Raw genomic sequence first — 27866 nt, 5'->3', positions numbered from 1 at the left:
CACTAATTTCAATAAGACTATATAAACTTTTAGTTTCACATTCCTGAACTTCACTTTTAACAAAGAAACTGAAACTATACAAGTCCTTATCTAAAGTAAACAGAGGGGTCTCTGCTGTATTACACCAGGGGAGACATGGTACAGGCTCTTACACAAAGACAAAATGGAGTGTAGATTTAACAAAATGGATTCTGCTCTCATTCAAGCAATATACACATGGATGAATAAAGCGTACAGCTTGGCTATAACAAAAAAAAAAAAATTCTCTATCAAATTAAAAATGTGTAAAAAGATAATTTGTAAACAGGCGGCACGGTGGCTCAGTGGTTAGCACTGCAGTCTTGCAGCGCTGGGGTCCTGGGTTCGAATCCCACCAAGGACAACAATTGCAAGGAGTTTGTATGTTCTCCGCGTGTTTGCGTGGGTTTACTCCGGGTACTCCGGTTTCCTCCCACATTCCAAAGACATAAAGATAGGGACCTTAGATTGGGAGCCCCAATGGGGACAGTGTTCCTGATGTATGTAAAGCGCTGCGGAATATGTTAGCGCTATATAAAAATAAAGCTTTATTTTTTATTTTATTTTTAAATGATCCATTATAAAAAGTACACAACCGTAATGACATAAAATGAACTCTTTATTAACAGATATTAATAGACTATTACTATTTACTAAAACAGTCAATCTATTAATGACTATGGCTTCACTCCTGTGTGAATTCTCTCATGTCTAATAAGAAGTGATTTCCGATCAAAACATTTCCCACATTCTGAACATGAATATGGCTTCTCTCCTGTGTGATTTCTCTCATGTGTAATGAGAGCCAATTTATGAGCAAAACATTTCTCACATTCTGAACATGAATATGGCTTCTCTCCTGTGTGAATTCTCAAATGTTTAACAAGATTTGGTTTTACAGCAAAACATTTCCCACATTCTGAACATGAATATGGCTTCTCTCCTGTGTGAATTCTCTCATGTGTAACAAGACTTGATTTCCGATTAAAACATTTCCCGCATTCTGCACATGAATATGTCTTCTCTCCTGTGTGAATTCTCTCATGTGTAACACGATCTGATTTCTGAGCAAAACATTTCCCACATACTGAACATGAATATGGCTTCTCTCCTGTGTGAATTCTCTCATGTGTAATAAGATTTGATTTCCGATTAAAACATTTCCCGCATTCTGCACATGAATATGTCTTCTCTCCTGTGTGAATTCTCTCATGTGTAACACGATCTGATTTCTGAGCAAAACATTTCCCACATTCTGAACATGAATATGGCTTCTCTCCTGTGTGAATTCTCAAATGTTTAACAAGATTTGGTTTTAAAACAAAACATTTCCCACATTCTGAACATGAATATGGCTTCACTCCTGTGTGAATTCTCTCATGTGTAACAAGATCTGATTTCTTAGAAAAAAATTTCCCACATTCTGAACATGAATATGGCTTCTCTCCTGTGTGATTTCTCTCATGTGTAATGAGAGCCAATTTATGAGCAAAACATTTCTCACATTCTGAACATGAATATGGCTTCTCTCCTGTGTGAATTCTCAAATGTTTAACAAGATTTGGTTTTACAGCAAAACATTTCCCACATTCTGCACATGAATATGGCTTCTCTCCTGTGTGAATTCTCTCATGTGTAACAAGATTTGATTTCTGAGCAAAACATTTTCCACATTCTGCACATGAATATGACTTCTCTCCTGTGTGAATTCTCTCATGTGTAATGAGACTTGATTTCTTAGAAAAACATTTCTCACATTCTGCACATGAATAAGGCTTCTCTCCTGTGTGAATTCTCTCATGTCTAATAAGAAGTGATTTCCAAGCAAAACATTTTCCACATTCTGCACATGAATATGGCTTCACTCCTGTGTGAATTCTCTCATGTGTAATGAGATTTGATTTCTTAGAAAAACATTTCTCACATTCTGAACATGAATATGGCTTTGCTTCTTTGTTACTTTCACTTCCCTTAGCATTCTGTGTGGGACTCCTGGTACAGTCATCTGCCATAAATAAAATTGAAGTTATAAGCTTTTAATAATATAACCTCAAACATACACAGACACACATAAATCCATACAAATTCCAAAGTGTGTAGTGTTCTACTTTAAAAGGCCTATGTGACAGTAAATACCCAAAATGACATTTTAAAAACTGCACCCTTCGAAGTGCTCAAAACGACATTCAATAAAACATATCTACAAAAGCATATCCAGTGGCACTCAATAATATAAGGATACTTTGGCATTGCATTACTGCTTTAGAGATATTTGCAAAGTTAGATTCTTCGTTTATGTACAGGTAAAATAGATCTTTGTACCGTGTTAGCCAGTAGAGAAAAAAAATTGTTTAAAAGAACTGAAGTCCTCAGTGCTTGATACCTTTTAATGGCTAACTGAAAAGATGGTAATAATAGCAAGCTTTCGAGACTACTCAGGTCTCTTCTTCAGGCTCAATATAACACAATCTGAAGAGTCACATATTTATACACAACAGGACATAGAATGGGGCAGTAAATAAAACAAGTTATGTGAAGCAGAACTATCACTATGGCAAGAGGACAAACTGTTGTGGCCATAAATATTGCTGCAGTTCAGTGTGAAAGTTTTATTGACCTCTGATTGAGGTCTGGTCCAGGGCTGTGATGCCCCTGGATGGTCTGAGGAGCACATCTCTTAATTGATGTAAAAAGACATGAATCCATGAGACACAATCATCATTCCTGCTCTGAATATGTCAAAGGTCATCATAAGTTTGTACTCCCATAGTCTCCTATCTCTCTGGGACTTGAAGTTACCTTTCAATACCAGCAATTTCATGTCCATGATGCTGTGGTCCGGGTTACAAAAATGTTTGGCCACAGGTAGATCTATCCTTTTTTCTCTAATAATGTGGCGGTGAGAATTCATCCTTGTCCTGAGCTGTTGTCCTGTCTCCCCTACATACAGACCCCAGTTGGACATTTAGTACATATAATTGAGTACACCACATTGGTTGTGGTGCAGCTGAAGATACCTGGGATCTTGTAGTCCTGATGTGATCTGGGAATCTTTATCTTGTCCGTTGTCAATATAAATGGACAGGTCTTACATTTTTTTCTGGTTGAAGGGAAGTGTTCTTGTAGTTGTTGGAGAGGACAGGGAGCTTCTGACAATGAAGCTTCTTAGATTTGGGGGCTGTCTAAAACACAGAAGTGGGGGGGCTGGAAAAATAGATTTTAACTGGGCATCTTTTTGCACTAATAGTTGTAGTTTCCATGTAGCTCCTCTTAACACCTCCAGATGTGGAAAGTGATTGCAAGAGGGACCCGGTTGGTTTCTTCTTTAGTTTTATAATGTAGGAGATGGTTTCTTGATATTCTCATGGCTCTTGTAATCTGGTTTTCAATGGTTCTTAAGTGGTAGCCTTGATTCATAAAGGTCTTTCTGAGGCCCTCAAGGTGATTGTCTTCATCTGTACTGTTGGAACATATCCAATTGTACCTGATAAACTATTGTATACAGCCAGGCTATGTGTTTTGGATGAAAACTGTCCCATTTCAGGTATGTTGGACGGTCAATTGGCTTCTTCTACAGGGATGTCTCTATTTCATTGTTCCGTAGTTTAATGATGGTGTCCAAGAAGTTGATTTCAGTGCAGGAGTAGTTGAGTGTTAGGTTGATGGTGGGATGAAACGGATTAAAGTGTTCATGGAAGGTCTTCAGCTGCTCCTCAGACTCTGTCCAGATGATTAAAATATCGTGAATGTAACGGTAGGAGGCCAGAGGCCTGATAGGACAAAAGGATGAAAAGTCACTCTCAAGCTTGGCCATGAAAAGATTTGCATATTGTGGTGCCATTTTGCTTCCCACTGCAGTCCCAGTCTCCTGTAGATATATCTTATTGTCAAATGCAAAGTAATTATGGGTGAGGATGAATTTTGTAAGCTTCACTACAGAATCGGCATCAGTTCCTGTATTTTCCAGGAAGACTTTGCAGGCATTCAATCCATCCTGGTGTGGAATATTAGAGTACAAGGATTCCACATCCATGGTGGCAAGGATGGTTCCCTGTGGTAGAGAACCTATTGCTGATAGTTTTCTCAATAGGTCAGTAGTGTCCTGGATGTATCCCTTACCAAGGGTTTAAGGATACCCTCTACCATCCAGAGACTTGTTCATTGAGGGTGCCCGGTGCCCACACATGAAATGGTGGGTCTTCCTGGATTTCCAGATTTGTGAATTTTGGGAAGCATGTAGAATGTGCCTATTCTTGGACTTACCGGTATCAGTTCATCAGCTGTTGAGGATATATGTCAGGCAGACAAGAGACCAACTTCTTAAGTTCCTTATAATAGTCCTGTGTAAGGTCAGACTCCAATTTTTTATAGTAGCGTGTGTCTATCAGTTGTCTACGTGCTTCATTCATGTAGTCTGATTTTTTTATCATGACTATTGCACCCCCCTTGTCTGCAGGTTTAATAATGATTTCTTTGTTGGTTTTCAAAGATTTTATGGCCCTTCTTTCCTGGGCACTGATGTTGGATCGTTGCCTCCTGTGTGTGTCTAGGATAGTGGATTTTACCAAATGTCTGAAAGGGTCTATATAGTTATCCAAATAAGGGTTGTGTTCTGGTGGAGGTGTCCAATCTGACCTTTTCCTGGTTGTCAAGATCCGTCTTCCTTCAGTCTGGGTGGATTCTGAAACATCTGCATCGTTAAAATATTCCCTCAGACGTAGTCTCCTGAAGTAATCTTCCATGTTGCTGCAGAGTTCAGTTTTGTCTAGAGCTTTAGTAGGACAAAATGAGAGTACCCTAGAAAGCACAGCAAGTTCCACTTTCTTTCCTTTATAATCCGAGAGATTGATAACACAGTTAGATGCTTTTGTGTCTTGAATGGAGTGGTTGTCCAAGTTGTCAGGTTTTAGCTTTGTTCTCAACCTGTTTGTATTAAGTCCAGAATTGAGGCGCAGTCTATGTAGTTTCTTTTCCTTGTTGTGGATCAGAAGAGTTTGTAGTCTGTAGTAGTATTATTGTACTTTTTGCTCTGTGCTTTCTGGAAGTGTCTTCCTTTGTGTTTCAAATTCCCTCTGGATTTTACTCTTGATGCTGTAGAAGACATGCAAAAGGTGGTTCCTTAAGCCCGCTTTACACGCTACAATATATCTTACGATGTGTCGGTGGGGTCACGTCGTAAGTGACGCACATCCGGCATCGTAAGCTATGTTGTAGCGTGTGACAGGTACGTGCGATTGAACGTTAACACGTTCATCGCACGCACGTCGTTCATTTCTCTAGAATTGAACGTCAGATTGTTCATCGTACCCGGGGTAGCACACATCGCAGTGTGTGACACCCCGGGAACGATGAACAGATCTTACCTGCGTCCTGCGGCTCCCGGCCAGCAACGCGGAAGGAAGGAGGTGGGTGGGATGTTTACGTCTCGCTCAGCTCCGCCCCTCCGCATCTATTGGCCGGCTGCCGCGTGACGTCGATGTGACGCCGAACGTCCCTCCCACTCCAGGAAGTGGACGTTCGCCGGCCACATCGAGGTCGTATGGAAGGTAAGTAGGTGTGACGGGGGTTAATCGTTTGTGCGGCACGTTCAACAAATTGAACGTGCCGCACATACGATGGGGGCGTTGAAAATCGCATACGATATCGTATGCGAAATTGCAACGTATACAGCAGGCTTTAGTCTCTCAGAAGTCCTGTGACAAAGGTTTTGTGCATAATGGGTATTGTAGGTATGTAGAATTGGGTTTGTAATCCAGAGTCCTTTGGGGGATCAGATTCTCCTTTTTGCATTTGGATAAGAAAAATATGTCGCTGTCCAGTTGTGCACGTTTCTTCAGAAGTGTCTTTAGTTCCATCTTTTCAGTTAGCCATTAAAAAGGTATCAACCACTGAGGACTTCAGTTCTTTTAAACAATTTTTTAGTTTATGTATTGACCAATCCATGTAAGACCGATAACCTTGACAAGCACCTGACCAAGCACTCCACCCTATAGCCAGGGTGTGTCCACCATCTTATTTAGCCAAGAAGCAGACATTCAGATTTTTAATCACACAGAGGCATTTAAGGTTAGGTTCCCAATATAATGAGATCACCTTGTCGAGGTTATCGGGCTCATATGGATTGGCCAATACATAAGCTAAGAATCTCTCTTTGCAAATATCTCTGAAGCAGTAATGCAATACCTAGGTCTTTTTACTCATTTTTCATGTTAGCAATGTATTTATCCCTTTTTTGTAATATTCCTACAGCAGTAATGCAATGCCAAAGTACACTTTAGATGCATCACAGAAATTAAAGCAATGTGGAAGGAAAAAAATAAAGATTTTAATTTTTCCCACAAATTTTCATTTTCTCAAGGGTAAGATGAGGAAATGAACCATATACGGTAATTCTGTTGTGCAATTCTCATGTGTACGCTGATAGCCCATATATGGTGTAAAACTATTGCTTGGGTCAACGGCAGGACTCGGAAGGGAAGGAGCACAATTTGACTTTTGGAGAACAAAATTGGCTGAAATAGAGGATGTCATGTCACGTTTGTAAAGCCCTTGATGTGCCTAAACAGTGGAAACACCCCAAAAATTATCTCATTTTGAAATCTACACCACTGAAGGAATGTATCTAGGTGTGGAGATCATAGGAGTACCCTTATATAGGGCAAGGGGTCTTTAGCAAACCCACAGCTATTATGGCGACCCATATGCACCCAATGATAAATGTTGCTGGGGGCGTTGGATATGTGGAAAATTGTACCCCATAGGCTGCGAGCTGCAAATGCTGCTGTCAAAGATCGAAAAGTTAACATCAGCCGGTGAAGCTTACCTCCACTGAATAACTGAATAGACATCATCTGCTGGCAATAATGGAGACTCCGCTTTTGAGCCCGCAAGAAGTAATAGGATCTAATAATATGTTACATATCGAGAAGGAGTTAAAGAAAACCTGGCAGCTACAAAAATACTATTTACCTGCAGATATAGTGGTAATCTGAGTACCTAGCATTTAAATGATATCTATCTGGTTTATTAGAACAGTGTGTGACGCTAGTCACTGCACGGACAAGCCGTGAGGAAGGGTTATCAAACGTTCTGGGGCCAGATACAAAGAGAACATGCCGTGAACTAAGGGAAAAGACAAAGGCATAGTCAGCTCTGGGGTCAGAATATCAGGAGGATAGCGGATATAGGCAAATGGATGGTCAGAGGAGGTCCAAGGTCTGGCAGCTATAGATCAGAACACAGCATAGATAGCCGAGGCCCACATTCGCAGGGAGCCGCGACGGACTGTTCACAAGCAACCTGAAACTAGCTGCTCAGCTTCAGCTGAGTCTTTTACACTGTTCTCCAGTCCTGTGGAGTGGTTTGTGGCTCCTTGAGAGGGGGGCTAATTTCTATTGAGCTGTGTTCTCCCTATTTAAGGTTTGAGATATTACTTGTTACTGCAGATGATACCTTCAGTTTATGCTCCTGTGATTCCGGTCTTTGTGGCGATCCTTTGTGGGGTTTGCATCTCCTTTCCCGGTGGGGGGGGAGGGGGTGTTAGATCAGGGTTTGGACAGGAGTTAGTGTTACGCTGGCAGTCCAGACCTGGATACCATCAAGCCTACCCCTGGGAAAAGGGACAGCACAAGATCCCTAGTCTGAGGGCCCGTTTCGGGGGGTCCCTTCTCCAGTTACCCCGGCACCTCCGTGATACCATGGTTTTGGGACTAACTACTCAGCTAAGTAACTGATCAATCACTCAGAACAGGGAACCCCCTGAAGAAACCAAGCACCTCCCAGTTTCAGATTGGACAGTTGAGATGACGCTCAACAAACTAACAGCTTGGCACGGCCCTGATTTAATAGAGGCAAAATTGTCACTCACTGCGTCCAAGACAGCGGAGAAATTGTGACACAGTGTCTGCAAGGAGAAAATGCAGTTACATTCTCCCAGCAGCTGCTCACTTCCAGTCACCAGCACAGTGGGAGAGGCTGAAACAGTCACCACTCACTATATAGTGAGTGCCCAGTAATCAACCCTCTTGTTCGTTGGCTGACAGCCTGTGAGCAGTAACTGTTACTGTTTCCCGCACTGCATTGGTAACTGTATACGAGCAGCAGCAGGGAAAATGTAACTTTATTTTCTCCTTGCAGCTGGGAATGTGACTGTTCTCTTTGTTATTTAATGGCGACTCTTCACTGAGGAGGGTTACCTGTGGAAAGGTCTCTACTCTGTTCATCACCCCGCACATCCATTTCTCCTTTTTCCATTGTGTCTGCAGCGTTCTGCATATTTTCTCCCTGAATTTCAAAGCTGTAAAATAAATAATGTAAAAGTCACGGACAGAAGGAAAAGTCATGTGGAAGGTTCTAGATGGACGCTTCTGCTACCAAGGCCGTATGACACCTGAGACCAATGCATGCATGGCCTCTACGCCTCCTATATCCCCCGTGCTGCCCTAGAGTCAGTTCAGCAGGGATAGAAGCAGACGTGGCAGGGTCCACTTAGTGTGGTACATTATGACATTGGGATTTCCTTCATTGTTTTGTCTTCACAATTTGGACGCCCTAATGCTTATTTTTCTGTCATTTTATAATTGTTTTAGTCAACAATGTTGTATTTTTGAAAGCTTTCTTTTTGAGGTACATTAGTTTTATTCAATTTTTTTTCTTTAAAGGAGTTGTCTGACATAAGCGCAAACATTTTTTGCAAGCTATTCTGTGCTGTATTGTCATATAAGGCTACATGCGCACGCTGCAGTTTTTTTCTGCACACAAACTGCAACCAAAACTGCACCTTGTCAGAGTGAGCCTGGAAATGTCCCAAAAACGCTTGTAATGTAGGTGCGTTTTTAGTGCGTTTTTTCTCACAGCTTTTTTTGAAGGAGAAACGAAATATGATAGGAAAGGATAATGGATAGATAGCTAGAATACATGATAGATAGTAAAAAATAGAAAAAATAGCTAGATGGATAGATACCGTATTTTTCGGACTATAAGACGCACCGGACTATAAGACGCACCCTTGTTTTAGAGGAGGAAAAAATAGAAAAAAATAAAATTAAAGTAAAAGAATGTGGTCATGACACACTGTTATTTTACTGCTGACAGTGTTACTGAGGTAATAATATCCCCAAATTCTGTCCTCATATCCTCCATTCTTGGTACCTTCCAGGTATATATGGCATCGTGGAATATGTATGTTCCCCATCATTATGTGTGTGATCCTCCAATCTGGATTGTATGTGTGTGTATATAGTTATAGTGTGTGTGTGTATGTGTATGTATATAGTGTGTGTGTGTGTGTCTGTGTGTATATAGTTATATAGTGTGTGTGCGTTTGTGTATGTGTGTGTAAAGATATATATATATTATATATATATATATATATTATATATATATATATATATGTATATGATCCAACCCCATCCAGGTGTACAGTAATGCCTTTATACTATATTATTTATTGCCTTACTTTTACTGATGTGCTGCTCATCAATGCTTCAGTTTGGTCCTGGCATTACAAACAAAGTCTCCCATATCTCAAGGACCTGCAGTGATGTAATGAAGAGGCGGGCACTGTGCTGTTCTGTGCTGCTCTGGCCCACCCCTCTGCATTACATCACTGTAGGTCCTTGTCAGCTACGGGAGACTGTTTCTAGTGTAAAGGCAGCAGGAGCAAAGTGAAAGTAATTTGAGCCCTCAGCACAGAGACTGCGGCTGTGCTGTGAAGGTATGCCGTGCTCTGGCCCGGACACTGCAGTGATCTGCACTTCCCCCCAGGCCATACATGACTGCAGCGGCACCCTGCTCCTGCCTCCTACACAGCGGGGACACAGTCTCCCCAGCCGCTGCAGGAAGCCGGCGTCTGGAGCTCCCACGTGTGTCCGCTGTTTACATTAAACTATTGATTTGCTGCTGCTCACCCCCGCAGTCTGCAGAGAGAGGTGGGCGGGGAGCAGCTAATGGATATTCACTGACTTTAAGCAGCGGGCACACGTGGTTTTTCCAGCCGCCGGCATCCTGCAGCAGCGACCCTCCCTGCCTACTGTGATCCCACTGCATAGCGCTGACTCCCCACAGCTCCCTACCCCGCAGCTTCTGACCATAAGACGCACCCCACACTTTCCTCCCAAATTTGGAGGAAAAAAAGTGCGTCTTATGGTCCGAAAAATACGGTAGATAATAAGAACATTTAGATTAGATAATAAGAAAGAACAGAAAGAATACATAGAAAGAAATAACAGAATAGCTTGATAGAGGAATAGCCAGCTTGGTTAGCTGTTTTTTTTTTTTGTTGGGGGGGCAGGGGGTAAAAAAACATGGGGTCCCCCCATTTTTCATATACAGCACAGGAAAAGCAGCAGCTGCAATCCTCAGCTGTCTGCTGTACCTTGGCTAGTTATGAAAAATAGAGGGGATCGCACACTTTTTTTTTAGGATTTGATTTATTAAAAAAAAAAAAAAAAAAATAATGACGTGGGATCCCCTCATTTTTTTAATACCAGCCAAGGTGCAGCAGACAACTGGGGGCTGATAATATTAGGGTGGAAAGGGCCATCGTTATTTGGCCCTTTCCAGCCTAACAATAGCAGCCCACAGCCGCCCTAAAAGTGGCATATCCATAAGATGCGCCAATTCTGGCGCTGGAACCGGCTCCTTCAGTTGCCCTGGTGCGGTGGCTATCGGGGTAATAAGGGGTTAATGGCAGACCATAGCTGCCACTAAGCCCTAGGTTAGTGATGTTATGCGTCTATGAGACACCCCACATCACATCAAAACAGCCAAAAAATCCTTTATTTGAAATAAAAAGCCACCCTATTTCACCAGTTTATTAACCCCCACAACACCCCTCGAGGTCCGAAGTAATCCACACGAGGTCCCACGACGCTTCCAGCTCTGCTACATCCCTATCCTGTCACAGCCAGCGCTCATACAGCATGGCTGCCAGCTGTGAGTGTGGACAGAGACGCAGCGATCAGAATAAACTAGGGTGAATCCCTGATATCACAGCTACGGCTCCCACAGTACGGCGGGTGTCGCAGCAATGACATCACGGGTTCACTGCGGTTGAAGCCTGATGTCCTCCAGCTGTCACAGCAAACCACCCGAGTGTCAGCGGTGCCATCACTCAGGTGTTTGCTGAATTTGTTTAAAATTCAGTCGGGTAAATCTGAGACCCCTAGTCTGTGTGAAATTACAAAATGAAGGATTGAAACAGGTGTCAAGAAGAATAGAAACTAAACAGGACTATATAGTTAATAAATAGCTATATAAAGCTAAAAAGTCCATGCGAAACGCGCGTCGATGAAGTCCAGGTTCCCCATTGGTGGTTTTTCAGTCTGAAGGTTTATTTTTGATATACATCAGAGCTCCAGGTAATACTCTGTCCATATTTGGGAGTCTACAAGAACGGTCTATTTATATACATATAGTCTACATGTGATGAGTATACTCCTGCATTGGACTTTTTAGCTTTATATAGCTATTTATTTACTATATAGTCCTTGTTAGTTTCTTTTCTTCTTGACACCTATTTCAATCCTTCAGTTTGTAATTTCACACAGACTAGGGGTCTGAAATTTACCAGACTGAATTTTAATTGCACTAAAGGGTGCTTTACACGCTGCGACATCGCGTCATACAAACATACCTTGTCAGCGACGTTGCTGTGACCACCGAAAAATCCCTCCTTCAAGCGGCCGTCCAATATCAGAGGAGGGGCAGAGATGAGCAGGACGTAACATGCCGCCCACCTCCTTCCTTCTGCATTGCCGGTGGACGCAGGTAAGGAGATGTTCGTCGTTCCTGTGGTGTCACACATACCGATGTGTGGTGCCGCAGGAACAACGAACAACATCGTACCTGTGGCAGCAGCGATATTAAGGAAAGGAGCGACGTGTCAACGATCACCGTTATTGAACGATTTTGCGATTGTTGATCGTCGCTCCTTGGTGTCACACGCTGCGATGTCACTACCGGCGCCGGATGTGCGTCACTAACGACGTGACCCCCGACGATATATTGGTAGTGATGTCGCAGCGTGTAAAGCACTCTTTAGAGACACTCTGGTTGATTCACTTCTAGGATTCATTTGTATCCTGTGCATTTTGAATGATCCTGGTGTTTTTCTGAGAAAAGCCCTGCCTGTGTAACAATTCTCACATCTCCCCCAGATGATTCATTTTGGTGATGTCTTAATCATGTTTTTAATTGTCTATTGTGGTTTTTTCATATGAAATAAAAGTTGTCTATTTTGCACATATACTCCTTGTTCTCTTGTTCTTATATGGTACCACAAGGGTCAGTATTGGGCCCGCTTCTTTTCAACATATTTATTAATGACCTTGTTGGGGGCATGCGGAGTAGAATTTCAATATTTGCAGATGATACTAAACTCTGCAGGGTAATCAATACAGAGGAGGATAATTTTATATTACAGGGAGATTTATGTAAATTGGAGAATTGGGCTGAGAAGTGGCAATTGAAGTTTAATGTAGATAAATGTATGGTAGACTTGGGTAGAGGAAATAAAATTTATGATTATGTACTTAATTGTAGAACACTGGGTAAAACAGGCACAGAAAAAGACTTGGGTGTATGGGTGGATGGTAAACTTCACTTTAGTGGACAGTGTCAGGCAGCTGCTGCCAGGGCTAATAAAATAATGGGATGTATTAAAAGAGGTATAAGTGTTCATGTAAAAAAATATAGTTCTACCTCTGTACAAGTCACTAGTGCGACCGCACTTATATACTGTGTACAATTCTGGTCACCGATATATAAGAAGGACATAGCTGAACTGGAGAGGGTGCAGAGAAGAGCGACCAAGATTATTAGAGGAATGGGTGGGCTGCAATACCAAGACAGGTTATTAAACTTGGGGTTATTTAGTCTGGAAAAACGAAGGCTTAGGGGGGGGATCTAATCACAATGTATAAATATATGAGGGGACAGTACAGAGACCTTTCCATAGATCTTTTTACACCTAGGCCTGCGACTGTAACACGGGGGCATCCGCTACGTCTTGAGGAAAGAAGGTTTAATCATAACAACAGACGAGGATTCTTTACTGTACGAGCAGTGAGACTATGGAACTCTCTGCCGCATGATGTTGTAATGAGTGATTCACTAGTAACATTTAAGCAGAGCATGGACGCCTTTCTTGAAAAATTTAATATTACCAGTTATGTATATTAGATTTTATGACAGGGTGTTGATCCAGGGAACTAGTCTGATTGCCGGATGTGGAGTCAGGAAGAAAATTTTTCCCCATTGGAACTTGTTTGCCACATTGGGGTTTTTTTGCCTTCCTCTGGATCAACATGTTAGGCTACGGGTTGAACTAGATGGACTTAGAGTCTCCCTTCAACCTTAAAAACTATGATACTATGATATATTGCACACTATACAGGACAAACATATCTTATACATAACACAGACAGACGGCACATAATACATGATTCACATTATACTCACCGCCTTCCTGGCCTCCTGGAGTACAGAGGGTCTTTAGAAGCAGCTTCTCCAGCTGCAGCAGTGCAGGCGGCCCTCCCCCCTCTCACTGGTGAAGACAGGAGAAGACAGGACGCAAAACACACAGGAGGGGAGGGCGCCCTCTGCTGGAGCCTGTGCACCGCAGCAGCAGCAAATGAAAGTGAATTGATGCTCCCTCCAGCACCCCCTGTGCTATCTGCCGGCTGGCGCCCTGTGCAACTGCACTAATCGCACATACCTAAAGCCGGCCATGAATGCAACCTCCTTATTCCTCTAAATATAATGCACACCCATTAGCTCTCCATTTAGTATAATGGTCTTCACACTGCCTTTCATATATTACCATATAATATAATGCACTCCATAGTCTTCCATATATAATACAATATATGAAGGATTATGGGTATGTAACACACCCCATAGCCTGCAATGTAGTATAATTCAGCCCTCATAGTCCTCCACATATTCTAATGCACTCTTTATATATTATAATGCATCCCTATAGTCCACCATATAATATAATGTAACAACCATAGTCCTCCATATTGTGTAATGCACCCACCATAGTCCTCCATATAGTATAATGCACCCCCATAGTCCTCCACATAGTATTATAACCAATGGCCACCAATGTACTCACTCATCTAATATATAAAGCTGAATATGTGTGTGTATGTCCGGGATTGGCATCTGCACCGTCGCAGCTACAGCCACAAAATTTTGCACACTCACACGTCTGGACCCCAAGAGCATCATAGGCTATGTTTTGAGGGGAAATTTTAACCCCGTGCTTTACAGTTGTTCACCAAAAAACCTGCCTCCATTAAAGCGAATGGAGCTGGGAGCCACAGTGCAGTCAGAACTTCAGAAGAATGCGCAGTCACGCCCTTAAATGGAATGTTGGTGTGTCACAATGCAGCCAGGGAAAGAGACAGACACAGACAGGGTAAGAAACAGACATAGCTTAGCTTCTATTTTGCTACAGTTCTCTACCCCAAGAGCGTCATAGGCTATGTTTTGAGGGGAAATTTTAACCCTCCGCTTTAAAGTTATTCACCAAAAAACCTGCCTCCATTAAAGCGAATGGAGCTGGGAGCCAGATATGAAAACAAGAGCAGCTTCCTCGGGCCAATGAGTCATCTCAGCAGAGAGAAGGCCGTCTTGCCACTAAGAGAATTGCTATTTCTTCCTCCAGGGCACATGAAATGGTTGGAGATTTGAAACATGCTGCCTTTTGTTACCAGTCAGACATAAACTATCAGGATCATCCTAAAGTTCAGATAGGAAACATGGATGTGGTCTGTATGTACTGCAGTGCCCTGAAATGGAAAGATGAACCGTCGAGTTTATGCTGTGCAAATGGCAAGATAAAACTTCCACGTCTCCTGTCACCACCAGATCCCCTAAAGTCTCTGATGACAGGCACCAGTACAATATCAGCATTTCTTGGACAAGATTAGGAAGTGCAACTCCTGCTTCCAAATGACATCATTTGGTGCAACAAAAGAAATATTTACAACACGATTTATGCCGACATTTAAAGTTCAAGGACAGGTTTACCACTCAATTGGGTCACTGCTTCCATTACAAGGAGAAGAACCTCAATTTCTTCAATTCTTCTTCATGGGAAATGCAGAAGCAGAGGCTCAGCAGAGAGAGTCTTTAATTCCTAACACTCGCCTTGATATTGTCACTATTTTGCAGCAGTTCTTCACTCCAACAATCCATATGTTCAACTTTTCAAGACTGCACTTGAATGCATGCCAAATGCCGATTACAAGGTTGTCATTCGAGCTGACAAAACACCACAAGGTGAACATCAGCGACGTTTCAATGCTCCCACATTTGATGAGGTAGCCATCTTGATTGTAGGTAATGATTTTCAAAGCCGTGACATTGTGCTTCAAAAAAGGAACAATAGTTTGCAACGAGTAGCAGAAACTCCACATGTAATTGAGGCAACCATTATGACAGGATGGGCCACAGGAGAAGAGGTTTTCATTCCAACAATTCCTCTTATTCCATCTGATTTGCCTTTTGATGTTAAACGCCTCCAGTTTTCTGTTCGACTGGCATTTGCTATGTCCATCAAGGCTCAGGGACAGTCTTTGAAAGTAGTGGGAATTGATTTACAATCTCCATGCTTTTCTCATGGTCAACTTTATGTGGCCTGTTCAAGAGTTGGAACAGCCAAAAATCTGTTCGTCTTTGCACCTGAAGGAAGAACTAAGAATGTCGTCTATCAAAAGGCTCTCGAATAAGGAGTAGAAGATTACTTCACATTACTTGGCCAATTTAAATAAACAATTTAATAATTACATTTCTATCTATTTGTTTTGTGGTTTTTGTGTGCAGAATACAGTTTTGTTAATACAGTCTATTTTGTTAACAGCAGTTATTAACCCGTAGTTGGCTCTCAAGCCTATACAGCTTGGAGTAGGACAATATGTATAAAAAGCATCATGTGATCAAAATACTCATTTGCCTAATAATTCTGCACACTGTATTTATATACATTTTTCTGGTTCTGAGCCTGTACACATGTAGCAAGCGATAATATGTAAAATTACATGACTGCAAGGGTTTCTACATTAGTATTTATGTTAGTAGCATTAAAGGGGTTGTCCAGGTTTGGGATGAAAGTTTCTATGTGACTGCAGACTTCTGAATCCTCAGTGTGCACACTGTAAGGACGCTCTGATGCCAGCAGTGAGAGCTTGAGGGCACGTAACTATTGAGTGAGGGTGCACACGTCTAATTTGAATGTGGCCGGATGTAGGCAAATCGCATACTTGCAGTCCCATGACTACTTGCCCATGGCACGGGAAAATCATGACAGTGTGCAGTCCGCAAGCTGTGAGAATTCAGAAGTCTGCAGTCATATAGAATAACTACAAATTTTCCTTGTCGACCTGAACAACCCCTTTAATAATAAAAGTAAGCCCTGTAGCATGCCCAATCCAACAACCTGTAATATACTCTATGTAAGGATTCAGCTCTGCTTGCTAATTCCAGAAGTGGTCACATGACCACTTGCAGGTCATTTTAATACTTCGAGTCACAATTTGCTTCTCTTCCTGCTTCTCTTTATGGGCTGTAGTATTTCACTTAACATTGAGAGAATTAGGAAGAGCAGCTCATCAGCACGTGGCTAAGTGTGAAAATCACGTATGTGCGGTCACATGACGACTACTCAAACCGCATAAGCCATGTATAGAAGGGGGCGCCAAACTGAACTCCTACTCCATGGACAGGAAAACCTAGATCCACCTCTGATACTGTGTATGGTATACTGTGTACAGACATCAGCTGCTATGTACTACTCCGGAGATAATACAATAGAGAGCACATTGGTATTTTTAGCAACCATTGCTGCCAGTGAAAACTTCCCCTTTCTGCATTTTTACTATTCCTTCACTTTCTTAACATTGGGATCAATAAAAAAATATGAGTAATTCTACTTTCTGTGTATAAGTGACGGCTGTGAGTGATCCTGGACTGTATCTGTATTGTAGTACTGTAAATCTGAATGTGGCAGAACAAGAGGATAAGATCCATGCTCATTGGATTTATATCTAAATGCTACAGTTCGCGCTCTACTGTTATGGCTAAATATGTTAAGGTTATTGGGCCCCCACCAGATTTTCTGAGCAGGGGCCCCCACCAACCTTAATCTGGCCCTGTATCTACCGTATTTTTCACTTTATAAGAAGCACCGGATTATAAGATGCACCCCAAATTTGGACATAAAAAAAGGTAAAAAAAAAGAAAAATGGGGTCCGTCTTATACTCCGGTGTTGTCTTACCGGAGGGGGGCAGCAGTGGTGGTGAAGCGAGGTCACAGGAGGAACAGGTTGTGCTGGCAGGCGCGGCGGCTAAGTGGCAGCGGGTCCGTGGTGGCAGGAGCCGCGGGGTCCGTGGTGGCGGCAGCAGCGGCGGGTGAGTCGTGCAGCATGCCGGTGCAGTGAGTGTCCCAGTGTCCGCGGTCCTGGTTCAAATGATGGCTCAGTGGTGGCAGCGGCGGTGACGGCTCAGTGGTGGCAGCGGCGGTGACAGCTCAGTGGTGGCAACGGCAGTGATGGCTCAGTGGCGGCAGCGGCGACTGCTCAGTGGTGGAGCAGACCGATGCGGTGTTTTCCCAGTGTATCCGCGGTCCCGATTCAAGTGATGGCGCCCGGAGCGGCGCATGCGCACATGGAGCTCTCATCCAAGGGCTCCATCTGCACACGCGCTGACTCCCGGAGCAGCGCGTGCGCAGATGGAACTCTCATCCAAGAGCTCAATCTGTGCACGAGCCCGCTCCCGACGCCATCATTTGAAAGTGAGACCACGGACAAACTGGGTAATTTGCTGCACAGCCGCCCACCCCGCACGCACAGAGTGGCAGCCAGCAGGCTGCCCGCCCACCCTGCGTGCAAGTGGCCGGGTACCTGTGCGGGCAGCAGCCAGGTGCCTGTGTCAGGGCGGCAGCCGTCTGCCGCCCGCACGGGATCACCATATCTGACAGCTGGAACCTTTGCCTCCTGATGATCCTTATATCCATAAGAAAGGGGAAACGCGTCGAGGCCACATAGAAATGATCATCTGAAGGGAAGTAACTGCATCTTTATTCCCTTTTTCTTCCTTTTATATATATATTTTTGTGCAATCTGTACGATAAGTTATGGTAATCAGAAATTTACCCTATCACCTGTTTCAAGGGATGACATCTTGACTTTCAGTAAACGCTCTGTAATATATCAGTGAAAATCTTATCTGAACTGTAGGGTGTATATGTGCAGGTCCCTTTTTGGAATCATGTGTGATTTTTGAAAAACTGTTTAGAGAGTGTTCACCTTTGAGGCAGGGTGTATCAAGGGAAAGCCGACGTGGAACGGGGGCGCCCAAAACAGGTACGGCGTCAAACCCTCCGTTGGTAGGTAGGAGTGAGTGTGTATAGGGTGAGATAGGGACTCCATAGAGATTGTCTCCCCTTCCACTTTACTCCGCCCCCATGGTTTCAATTATTATGTGATGATCAGAATGCATTGAGGATTAGTCATTCAGGCCCCTTTGCATATTTTTCGTACAGATTGTACAATAATTGCAATTGATCTGATCCATGAATGTTTGGAATTTTTTGAATTTCTAAAAATTGTTTAGTAATCATTCACCTTGAGGTAGGGTGCATAAGGGTAAGCCGACGTGGAACGGGGGCGCCCAAAAAAGCTACGGCGTCAAACCCCCCGTCGGTAGGTAGGAGTAAGCATGTATAGGGTGAGATAGGGACTCCATAGAGACTGTCCACCCCTTCTACCCTTTTGTGCACCTATGGTGTAATGAATGCTTTTTGATATCTGGGGGGCATCAAGAAATAATTAGTTTTCTAAAAAAAAAAAAAGGGTGTGTATGCTACACACACGCCAGCATATAATTCCCCATAGCTAAGGGCAGTTCCTTTCTTCCTTATTTAGAGGGATCCCATTTGGTAATGCCCTTTTTGCTTGTATGCCCCTATGTGTGCTCACAGTCACTGGGTGTATTTTAACTAAATTTAGATATTAATAAAGGTTACATTTTATTCTGGTAATTGAGGTTCTTTATATTATTGTCTTTAAAACTCAATTCAACTGAACTGTTTTTTGATAAAAAAAAATAATGGAAGCAGTGACCCAATTGAGTGGTAAACCTGTCCTTGAACTTTAAATGTCGGCATAAATCGTGTTGTAAATATTTCTTTTGTTGCACCAAATGATGTCATTTGGAAGCAGGAGTTGCACTTCCTAATCTTGTCCAAGAAATGCTGATATTGTACTGGTGCCTGTCATCAGAGACTTTAGGGGATCTGGTGGTGACAGGAGACGTGGAAGTTTTATCTTGCCATTTGCACAGCATAAACTCGGCGGTTCATCTTTCCATTTCAGGGCACTGCAGTACATACAGACCACATCCATTTTTCCTATCTGAACTTTAGGATGATCCTGATAGTTTATGTCTGACTGGTAACAAAAGGCAGCATGTTTCAAATCTCCAACCATTTCCTGTGCCCTGGAGGAAGAAATAGCAATTCTCTTAGTGGCAAGTCGGCCTTCTCTCTGCTGAGATGACTCATTGGCTCTTGAGGAAGCTGCTCTTGTTTTCATATCTGGCTCCCAGCTCCATTCGCTTTAATGGAGGCAGGTTTTTTGGTGAATAACTAAAGCACGGGGTTAAAATTTCCCCTCAAAACATAGCCTATGACGCTCTCGGGGTCCAGAACTGTAGCAAAATAGAAGCTAAGCTATGTCTGTTTCTTACCCTGTCTGTGTCTGTCTCTTTCCCTGGCTGCATTGTGACACACAAACATTCCATTTAAGGGCGTGGCTGCGCAATCTTCTGAAGTTCTGGCTGCACTGTGGCTCCCAGCTCCATTCGCTTTAATGGAGGCAGGTTTTTTGGTGAATAACTGTAAAGCACGGGGTTAAAATTTCCCCTCAAAACATAGCCTATGATGCTCTTGGGGTCCAGACATGTGAGTGTGCAAAATTTTGTGGCTGTAGCTGCGACGGTGCAGATGGCAATCCCGGACAGACACACACACACACACACACACATTCAGCTTTATATATTAGATTATAATATATATTTATTCATTGATATGTCACTATTAATTCCATAGCGCTTTAAATACATTGACAACACTGTCCCCATTGGGGCTCACAATCTAAATTCCCTATCAGTATGTCTTTGGAGTGTGGGAAGAAACCAGAGAACCCGGAGAAGACCCACACAAACACGGGGAGAACATACAAACTCCTTGCAGATGTTTTCCTTGGTGTTATCTGAACCCAGGACCCCAGCATTGCAAGACTGCAGTGTTAACCACTGAGCCACCATGCCGCCCCATAGATATAGATAGAGAATAGAGATAGATAAATAATAGATACTGATGAGCGGACTCTCAGATACCCGGGAGACAGGTCCATATGGGTTTAACATAAAAAACCTGATTCGGGCCTGGAATTGATCCTGGATATCTGGCCAGATGGCAGTTCCCATAATAGTCTATGGGGACCAGAGTCCTGTGCTTTAAAATTGTGATAGAAGGGACAGTGGGATTGGAGCAGACACATTATACTGTGAGTTTCCGAGCAGCAATAACCTCATTAACCTCATACACATTCACTGCTTCTCCGCCCACTGCCAATCCCCACATCGCTGATTGGTTGCAGTCAGACGCGCCCCCAGCCTGTGTAACAGTGTGTCTGACTGCAATATATAAAAATAAATAAAAATTGGTGTAGCATCCCCCCGTATTATGAAACCCAGTACAGATAAAGCATACAGATACAGGCTGAAGCCCCCAGCTGTACCCTTACATTGGCTGTGAATTAAAAAAAAAAAAAAAAAAAGAAAAACCGCATGCAGCTTTTTTAAAATTAAATAATTTAAAAAAAATCTGCTTGCACCCCCCCCCTAATTTTGATACCCGGCCATGATAAAGGTCACAGCTGGAAGCTGGTATTTTCAGGCTGGGGAGACTCCTGGTTATTGGGCCCCCTCGGTCTAAATATAGCCTGTAGCCGCCTGGAATTGCTGGATCCATTAGATGCGCCAGTCAGGCACTTTACCCATCTCATCCCGATTGCCCTGGTGTGGTGACAATCAAGGTAATCAGGGGTTAATGGCAGCCCAGAGCTGCCACTAAGTCCTGGATTAGTAATGGGGAGGTGTTTATGAGACCCCTCATTAGTAATATGTAGGTGAAAAGAAATAAACAAACACCAAAAAAATCCTTTATCTGAAATAAAATACAAAAAAGCACCCCTTTATTAACCCCCAAAACACCCAGGACCGATGTAATCCACACAAGGTTCCACGACGGCTGCAGCTCTGCTACATCTGAAATCACAGTGTGTGGCCATAGAACATGGCTTCAGGCTGGAGTCACACTTGCGTATGACTCGCACGAGTGCAATGTGAGAAAATCTCGCACTGGCCTCAAAACAAAGTTAATCAATGAGGCAGCTCCGATCTGCGTTTTTTTTCTCAGCTCCAATTGGACTGAGGAAAAATAAAATAAATAAATAAAAAAAAAAAAATCACAGAATGCTGCGATTGCACAGGTATCTCGCGCGAGACTCGCCAATGCAAGTCTGTGGGTGCAAGAAAAAAAAACAATGTCACACGGACCATCTTAGTGACATCCGTTTTTATGGATACAATTCTATCATGTAGCAGAAAACACTGCCCTGTGCGCACTAGAAAATGGAATTTTCTTAAGAAAATTCAACACCTTCTGAAAGATTACCGCACCTGTGGTAAAAAAAAAACGCAGCAAACCGCACCTGAAAACCGCATGCGGTGTTACCGCGGTTTGGTTGCAGCATTGCCGTGAATTTTCTGCAGGTTGCTCCCTGCGGTTTTGTAGCATTATCTATGGCAACAACCGCAGGTATCTGCGGAAAAGGAGTGACATGCACATTCTTTTTGCTGCAGAAATTCTGCAGCAGAACCTGAAGGGGAAAAAACGCAGTGGGCGCACATCTTTTTTTTTTTACCATAGGTTTTACTGGGGAATGACTGCAGAAAGGTTATGAACATTTTCTGCAGCAATTCACGCAGCAAAACCGCAGCAAAAACCGCAGCAAAAACCGCAGCGTGCGCACAAGGCCTTAATGCTCCTATAAAAGGTCCTGTAAATGACTAAAAGCTGCTGAGAAAACAAACAGATTGCACACGGACAGCACAAGGATGACAAGTGGCAAACAATCGTCCTAATCTCCGGCATGAGAATCGGACGCAATCATACGCAAGTGTGACTCCAGCCTCAGGCAGAGAATGACTGAGCCGTGATGACATCACTCCGGTTACTTCAGAGACCTCTACAAAGACATCCCAAAAGAAGGACTAAGCCAAGAACAGGAAAACAGAACATCAAAACTAAAGGCGATGGAGGAGAAAGTCAAACATTTCCTAAAACCCTCTGGATACACCAATTACATTAGGGGAAGATGCAGAGAATCTCTTCCATAAGGTGTAAAAAAGCCAGGGGTCCGGATGGAATCCCCCCAGAGATGCTGATATAAAGCCACCGGAAATACAAGCTGGAATGGTTAAACTGTTCAATATTGTGCTGAGTGCCGGCTTCTTCCCTCGTACCTGGAAGCAAGGGCCCATCACACCCATCCACAAGAGCGGGGACAGGTGTGACCCTGCCAACTACAGAGGAAGACGTGTCAGCAGGAACCTGGGAAACCTGTTCACCAGCCTCCTGAACAAGACGATATTCAGTTTCCTCACCGAGCACAATGTCCTCAGCAAGAGCCAACCAGGCTTCCTGCCAAACCACCGCACCACGGATCACATCTACACCCTGCACAGTCTTATTCGGAGCCACATCCACAAAACAAAGTACGTGAAGTTATACACCTGTTTTGTGGACTTAAAAAAGGCTTTTTACTCCGTCTGGCACCCGGGTTCTTGAAACTTCTGGAGAGCAGAATAGTAGGAAAGTCCTACGATGTCATCAAAAGCTCCTAAACCGAGAACCTCTGCAGTGTGAGTGTGAACGATAGAAGAATGGCTTATTTTCAGCAGAGCCGAGGAGTCAGACAGGGCTGCAGCTTAAGTCTAAGGCCCACTTTACACGCTGCGATATCGTTACCGATATCGCTAGCGTGCGTACCCGCCCCCATTGGTTGTGCGACACGGGCAAATTTCTGCCCGTGGCGCACAACGTCACTAGGAACAGTCACACTACTTACCTGCCTAGCGACGTCGCTGTGACCAGTGAACCGCCTCCTTTCTAAGGGGCGATTCGTGCGGCGTCACAGCGACATCACTAAGCGGCCGCCCAATCAAAGCGGAGGGGCGGAGATGAGCAGGACGAACATCCCGCCCACCTCCTTCCTTCCTTATTGCTGGCGGGACGTGGGTAAGGAGATGTTCCTCGTTCCTGCGGTGTCACAAGTAGCGATGTGTGCAGCCGCAGGAACGACGAACAACATCGTTACTGCAGCAGCAACGATAATTGGGAATAGGGGGTGATGTCACCGATGAGCGATTTTGAACGTTTTTGCGACGATTCAAAATTGCTCATAGGTGTCACACGCAACGGCAACGCTAAAGCGGCCATATGTGCGTCACAAATTCCGTGACCCCAACAAGATCACTTTAGCGATGTCGTATCATGTAAAGCCACCTTAACGCTCTTTAATATCTCTATCAATGAGCGTACACTGCTCTGGAATGTTCCACAGCTTCAGGTCTCACACTCCATGACACCCAGGTGACATTTTCTCTATGCAGATGACCTCCTGCTGCTGACACCAACTGAGAAAGGCCCCCAAGACAACCTACAAATCTTGGAGAAATTCAGTTCTACGTGTGCGCCACTGATCAACCTAAAAGGAGGTCAACATCAGAGAATTCCAGAAGAGAAAAATGAAGATCGGACCAGCACCTTCATTTGTCTTAAACAACTGCGCTCTTACAGGAACGGACACATACACCTACCTGGGCCTGGAACTTCACCAGTCAGGGAGCTTCAAATAAGCAATAGAGATTGCTATGCCATCCGAAGGAAACTATCATCTGAAGCCACCAGTGAGGGTCTGGCTAAAAATATTCAATTCCATCATCACCGAAATCCTCCTGTACGGCAGTGAGGTCTGGGGCCCTCACACTTAGCCCGATTTCACACATCCGGCTTTTCGCTGGTTTGGCGGATGCGGCGCACGCCAGTACAGTGTATACAGTACAGTGGCAGCGCGACAAGCTTTGGTCACATGCTGTCATGTGACCGGCGCATGTGATCCGGACGTTACAGCGCTGTCATTGTACTGTATACACTGTACGGGAGTTCGCCGCATCCGCAAAACCGGCGAAAAGAAGGATGTGTGAAACCGGGCTTACCCAGATTGATCAAGGTGGGATTCCAGCCCAACATAAATATTCAACCTGGAATTTTGTAGGCGCCTTCTCCAGGTCCATCAAAGCACCTTCAACAGCTCCTGTCAGGCCGAGCTGGGCAGATTCCCTCTACACCTAGCAGCTCTGAAGAGGGCACTGTCATGTCAGTCTCACCTACAGAATAACAATCCACGCTCCCATCACCATAAAGCCCTGATACATATAGGTGATCCAGATGAACCAGGACCCCTGGCACAGCTCTCCCAAACCCAACATGACAAGATGACCAATCACAGCAGCCTGACAAAAGCCAGAATCAGGAAGATGGTAGACGAGGGCCAGGAGAGGTGTCAGTGACTGGAGGACCGATGTCTACACCTCACAGAAACTGACCACGTACCAGAGACTACAGACTGACCCCATATCTGGAGAAACCCCCAGACCCCAGAGACCGCAGGACTATGAGCCAATATAGACTCAGTGCCCACAGTCTAGCCATCAATTCCCACACAAGCAGAGCTACAAGCCCAGGGAAGACAGACTGTGCCAACACTGACCTGGAGGCCAAGGAAGGATGAAACCCACCTCCTGCTACACTGCACCAAACACTCAGCAGTGAGGGACACTCAGCAGTGAGGGACACTCAGCAGTGAGGGACACTCACTTCAGGAGACTATGATATCTTCCCGGGATTTCAGCTTCATAAAGGAGGAAGAGAAAATATATATCCTGCTGAAGGAAATATGATAAAGGGAACCTGTCACCACTTTTATGGCATATAAGCTGCGGCCACCACCGGGCTCTTATATACAGGATTCTACCATGCTGTATATAAGAGCCCAGGCTGCTGTGAGAACATAAAAAACACTTTATAATACTTACCTAACGGTCGTGCGGTCGGCCATATGGGCGTTTCCGTTCTCTGGTGCCGCCTCTTTCGGCCATCTTCGTCCTCCTCCTTCTCTAGCCGCGGTGCATGACGCGTCCGACATCATCCACACTCGCCGGCATTCAGGTCCTGAGCAGGGCAGATCAAAGTATTGTAGTGCGCCTGCGCAGGATCGGCGAGTGTGTATGACGTGGACGCGTCATGTACACAGGCTTCAGAAAGAGGACGAAGATGGCCGATAGAGGCGGCACCGGCACCGGAGAACAGAGACGCCCATATGGCCAACCACACGACCGTTAGGTAAGTATTATTAAGTGTTTATGTTCTCACAGCGGCCTGGGCTCTTATATACAGCATGGTAGAATCCTGTATATAAGAGCCCGGTGGTGGCCGCAGCTTATACGCCAAAAAACTGGTGACAGGATCTCTATAAGCCATGGACGTCTATAGCCCCCACCCCGATGTGCCCCCATCCATCCTTCCTACACTCCCCACCCCCGATGTGCTCCATCCATCCTTCCTACACTCCCCACCCCCGATGTGGTCCCATCATGCAGCATCAGCCAGTGTACGCCCCTCAATGTTCAGTATCGCCCAGTGTAAGCCCCCTACAACATGCAGCATCGCCCAGTGTAAGCCCCCCAGCGTGCAACATGGCGAACTGCTCAGCGCACCCTGCAAGCTCCCCCAAAGTGCAGCGTCGCACCCAAACATGCATCGCCCCCTGTCCAGTGCGAGCCCCCCAAAACGTGCAGCGTCGCTCACTGCCCAGTGCGAGCCCCCCCAAACGTGCAGTCGCCCCCTGCCCAGTGCGAGCCCCCCCAAACGTGCAGTCGCTCCCTGCCCGGTGCAGTCACCCCCTGCCCAGTGCGAGCCCCCCCAAAACATGCATCGCCCTCTGCCCAGTGCGATCCTCTCAAACGTGCAGCGTTGCCCTTGCGAGCACCCCGAAAGTGCGTCGCTACCTGCGATCCACCCAAACGTGCAGCGTCGCCCCCTTGCGAGTCCCCCAAACGTGCAGCGTTGCCCCCTTGCGAGTCCCCCAAACATGTAGCGTCGCCCCCTGCCCAGTCCAAACCCCCCAAATGTGCAGCGTCACCCCCTGGCCAGAGTGAGCCCCCCCTAAACTGCAGCGTCACCCCCTGCAAGCCCCCAAACGTGCAGCACCACCCCCCTGCGAGTCCCCCAAACGTGCAGTGTCGCCCCGTCCAGTGCAAGCTCCCCCAAACATGCAGTCACCCCCCTACGAGCCCCTCAAACAAGCAGCGTAGCCCCATGCAGTGAGCCCCCCAAACGTGTGTCGCCCCCTGCGAGCCCCCCCAAATGTGCAGTATAGCCCCCTGCCCAGTGTAAGCCCCCCAAACGTACAGCGTCGCCTCCTGCCTAGTGTTATTCTCACATTGCTTATGAAAGCCTCCACAGCATCGCCCCCTGCCCTGTGTAGCCCCCCATACCCCCCTTCCTTATGGAAGCCTCCACAGCATCGCCCCCTGCCCTGTGTAGCCCCCCATATCCCCCTCCTTATGGAAGCCTCCACAGCCCTGTGCTGCAGCTTCAGCCCCTTCCCTGTGATATATACACGAGCTGCAGCCCCCAGTAGTGACAGGAGACACTTTTATTTCTTACCCCAAAATCCAGATCGGTTGAGCCTAGAGCTACAGGCCGCGCTGAATAAAGGACACGCCCCCTAACAGTACCTGAATACGCCCCGGAAGTGACGTCATAACATGCAAGCAGCCTGTATTCTCTAGGTAGAGGCTAGATCGGAGTTGATTTTTTGAGGTGGGAGGAGTGATCTCATGAAATCATGATGTCACCGGAAGGGGCGGGGCCTCCTCAGTGCCGTGCAGATCTGTGGGCGGGAAGCGGCAGTGCTCGGGCTCCTCTGTGCAGAGCGGACGGATCCTGACCCTGAGGTGGAGAAGATTCAGCGTCTCCTCATTAGTTATAGCTCTGAGGTCTCAGGCTGGATGTTGGGGGCACAGAGCAGTGTCTCCTGTCTGTGTTGGGGGCTGCAGCTCGTGTATGTCTCAGGCTTCAATAAGGTAAGTGTCTTATGGGGGGTTACACGGAGCAGGGGATGATGCTGTACGTTTGGGGGGGCTCGCACTGGCCGGGGGGCGACGCTGCACGTTTGGGGGGGCTCGCACTGGCCGCGGTGCGACGCTGCACGTTTGGGGGGGCTCGCACTGGCCGGGGGGCGACGCTGCACGTTTGGGGGGCTCGCACTGGCCGGGGGGTGACGCTGCATGTTTGGGGGGCTCGCACTGCACGTTTGGGGGGCTTGCACTGGCCGGGGGGCGACGCTGCACGTTTGGGGGGATGGCACTGGCCGGGGGGCGACGCTGCACGTTTGGGGGGGATGGCACTGGCCGGGGGGCGACGCTGCACGTTTGGGGGGATGGCACTGGCCGGGGGGCGACGCTGCACGTTTGGGGGGATGGCACTGGCCGGGTTGGTGACGCTGCACGTTTGGGGGGATGGCACTGGCCGGGGGGCGACGCTGCACGTTTGGGGGGATGGCACTGGCCGGGGGGCGACGCTGCACGTTTGGGGGGATGGCACTGGCCGGGGGGCGACGCTGCACGTTTGGGGGGATGGCACTGGC

General features: G+C 45.6%; 1 protein-coding gene and 1 long non-coding RNA gene across 2 annotated transcripts in view; one reads left to right on the top strand and one right to left on the bottom strand.

Annotated features, from left to right (window-relative positions):
• Nucleotides 1-621: 621 nt before the first annotated feature.
• LOC142287508 (uncharacterized) lies at nucleotides 622-26959 on the bottom strand. The gene is made up of 3 exons (XM_075333449.1): nucleotides 26885-26959; nucleotides 8214-8314; nucleotides 622-2023 (listed from the first exon to the last, which is right to left on the bottom strand). Exons 2-3 carry the CDS (start codon nucleotides 8290-8292, stop codon nucleotides 696-698), a joined length of 1407 nt encoding a protein of 468 aa, XP_075189564.1. The 5' UTR covers nucleotides 8293-8314; nucleotides 26885-26959; the 3' UTR covers nucleotides 622-695.
• A 42-nt stretch (nucleotides 26960-27001) lies between these two features.
• The window catches only part of LOC142287510 (uncharacterized), a 16456-nt gene continuing 15591 nt past the window's right edge, over nucleotides 27002-27866 (top strand). Inside the window, exon 1 of the long non-coding RNA XR_012748474.1 lies at nucleotides 27002-27303. This is a non-coding gene — a long non-coding RNA (uncharacterized LOC142287510). The remainder of the gene's footprint in view (nucleotides 27304-27866) is intronic.

Source organism: Anomaloglossus baeobatrachus, unplaced genomic scaffold (assembly GCF_048569485.1).
Source record: "Anomaloglossus baeobatrachus isolate aAnoBae1 unplaced genomic scaffold, aAnoBae1.hap1 Scaffold_73, whole genome shotgun sequence".
Lineage (NCBI taxonomy): Eukaryota > Metazoa > Chordata > Amphibia > Anura > Aromobatidae > Anomaloglossus > Anomaloglossus baeobatrachus.
The sequence above is the reverse complement of the archived record's forward strand: the minus strand, read 5'-3'. Positions and strand labels throughout refer to the sequence as shown.

What these genes read in the sequence shown, in the direction of transcription:
- LOC142287508 (XM_075333449.1), bottom strand. Translation starts at nt 8,292, where the DNA reads ATGCAGAACGCTGCAGACACAATGGAAAAAGGAGAAATGGATGTGCGG. An exon ending in GAGTAGAGACCTTTCCACAG is followed by an intron (nt 2,024 to 8,213) that starts GTAACCCTCCTC and finishes TATTTATGGCAG; the next exon opens with ATGACTGTACCAGGAGTCCC.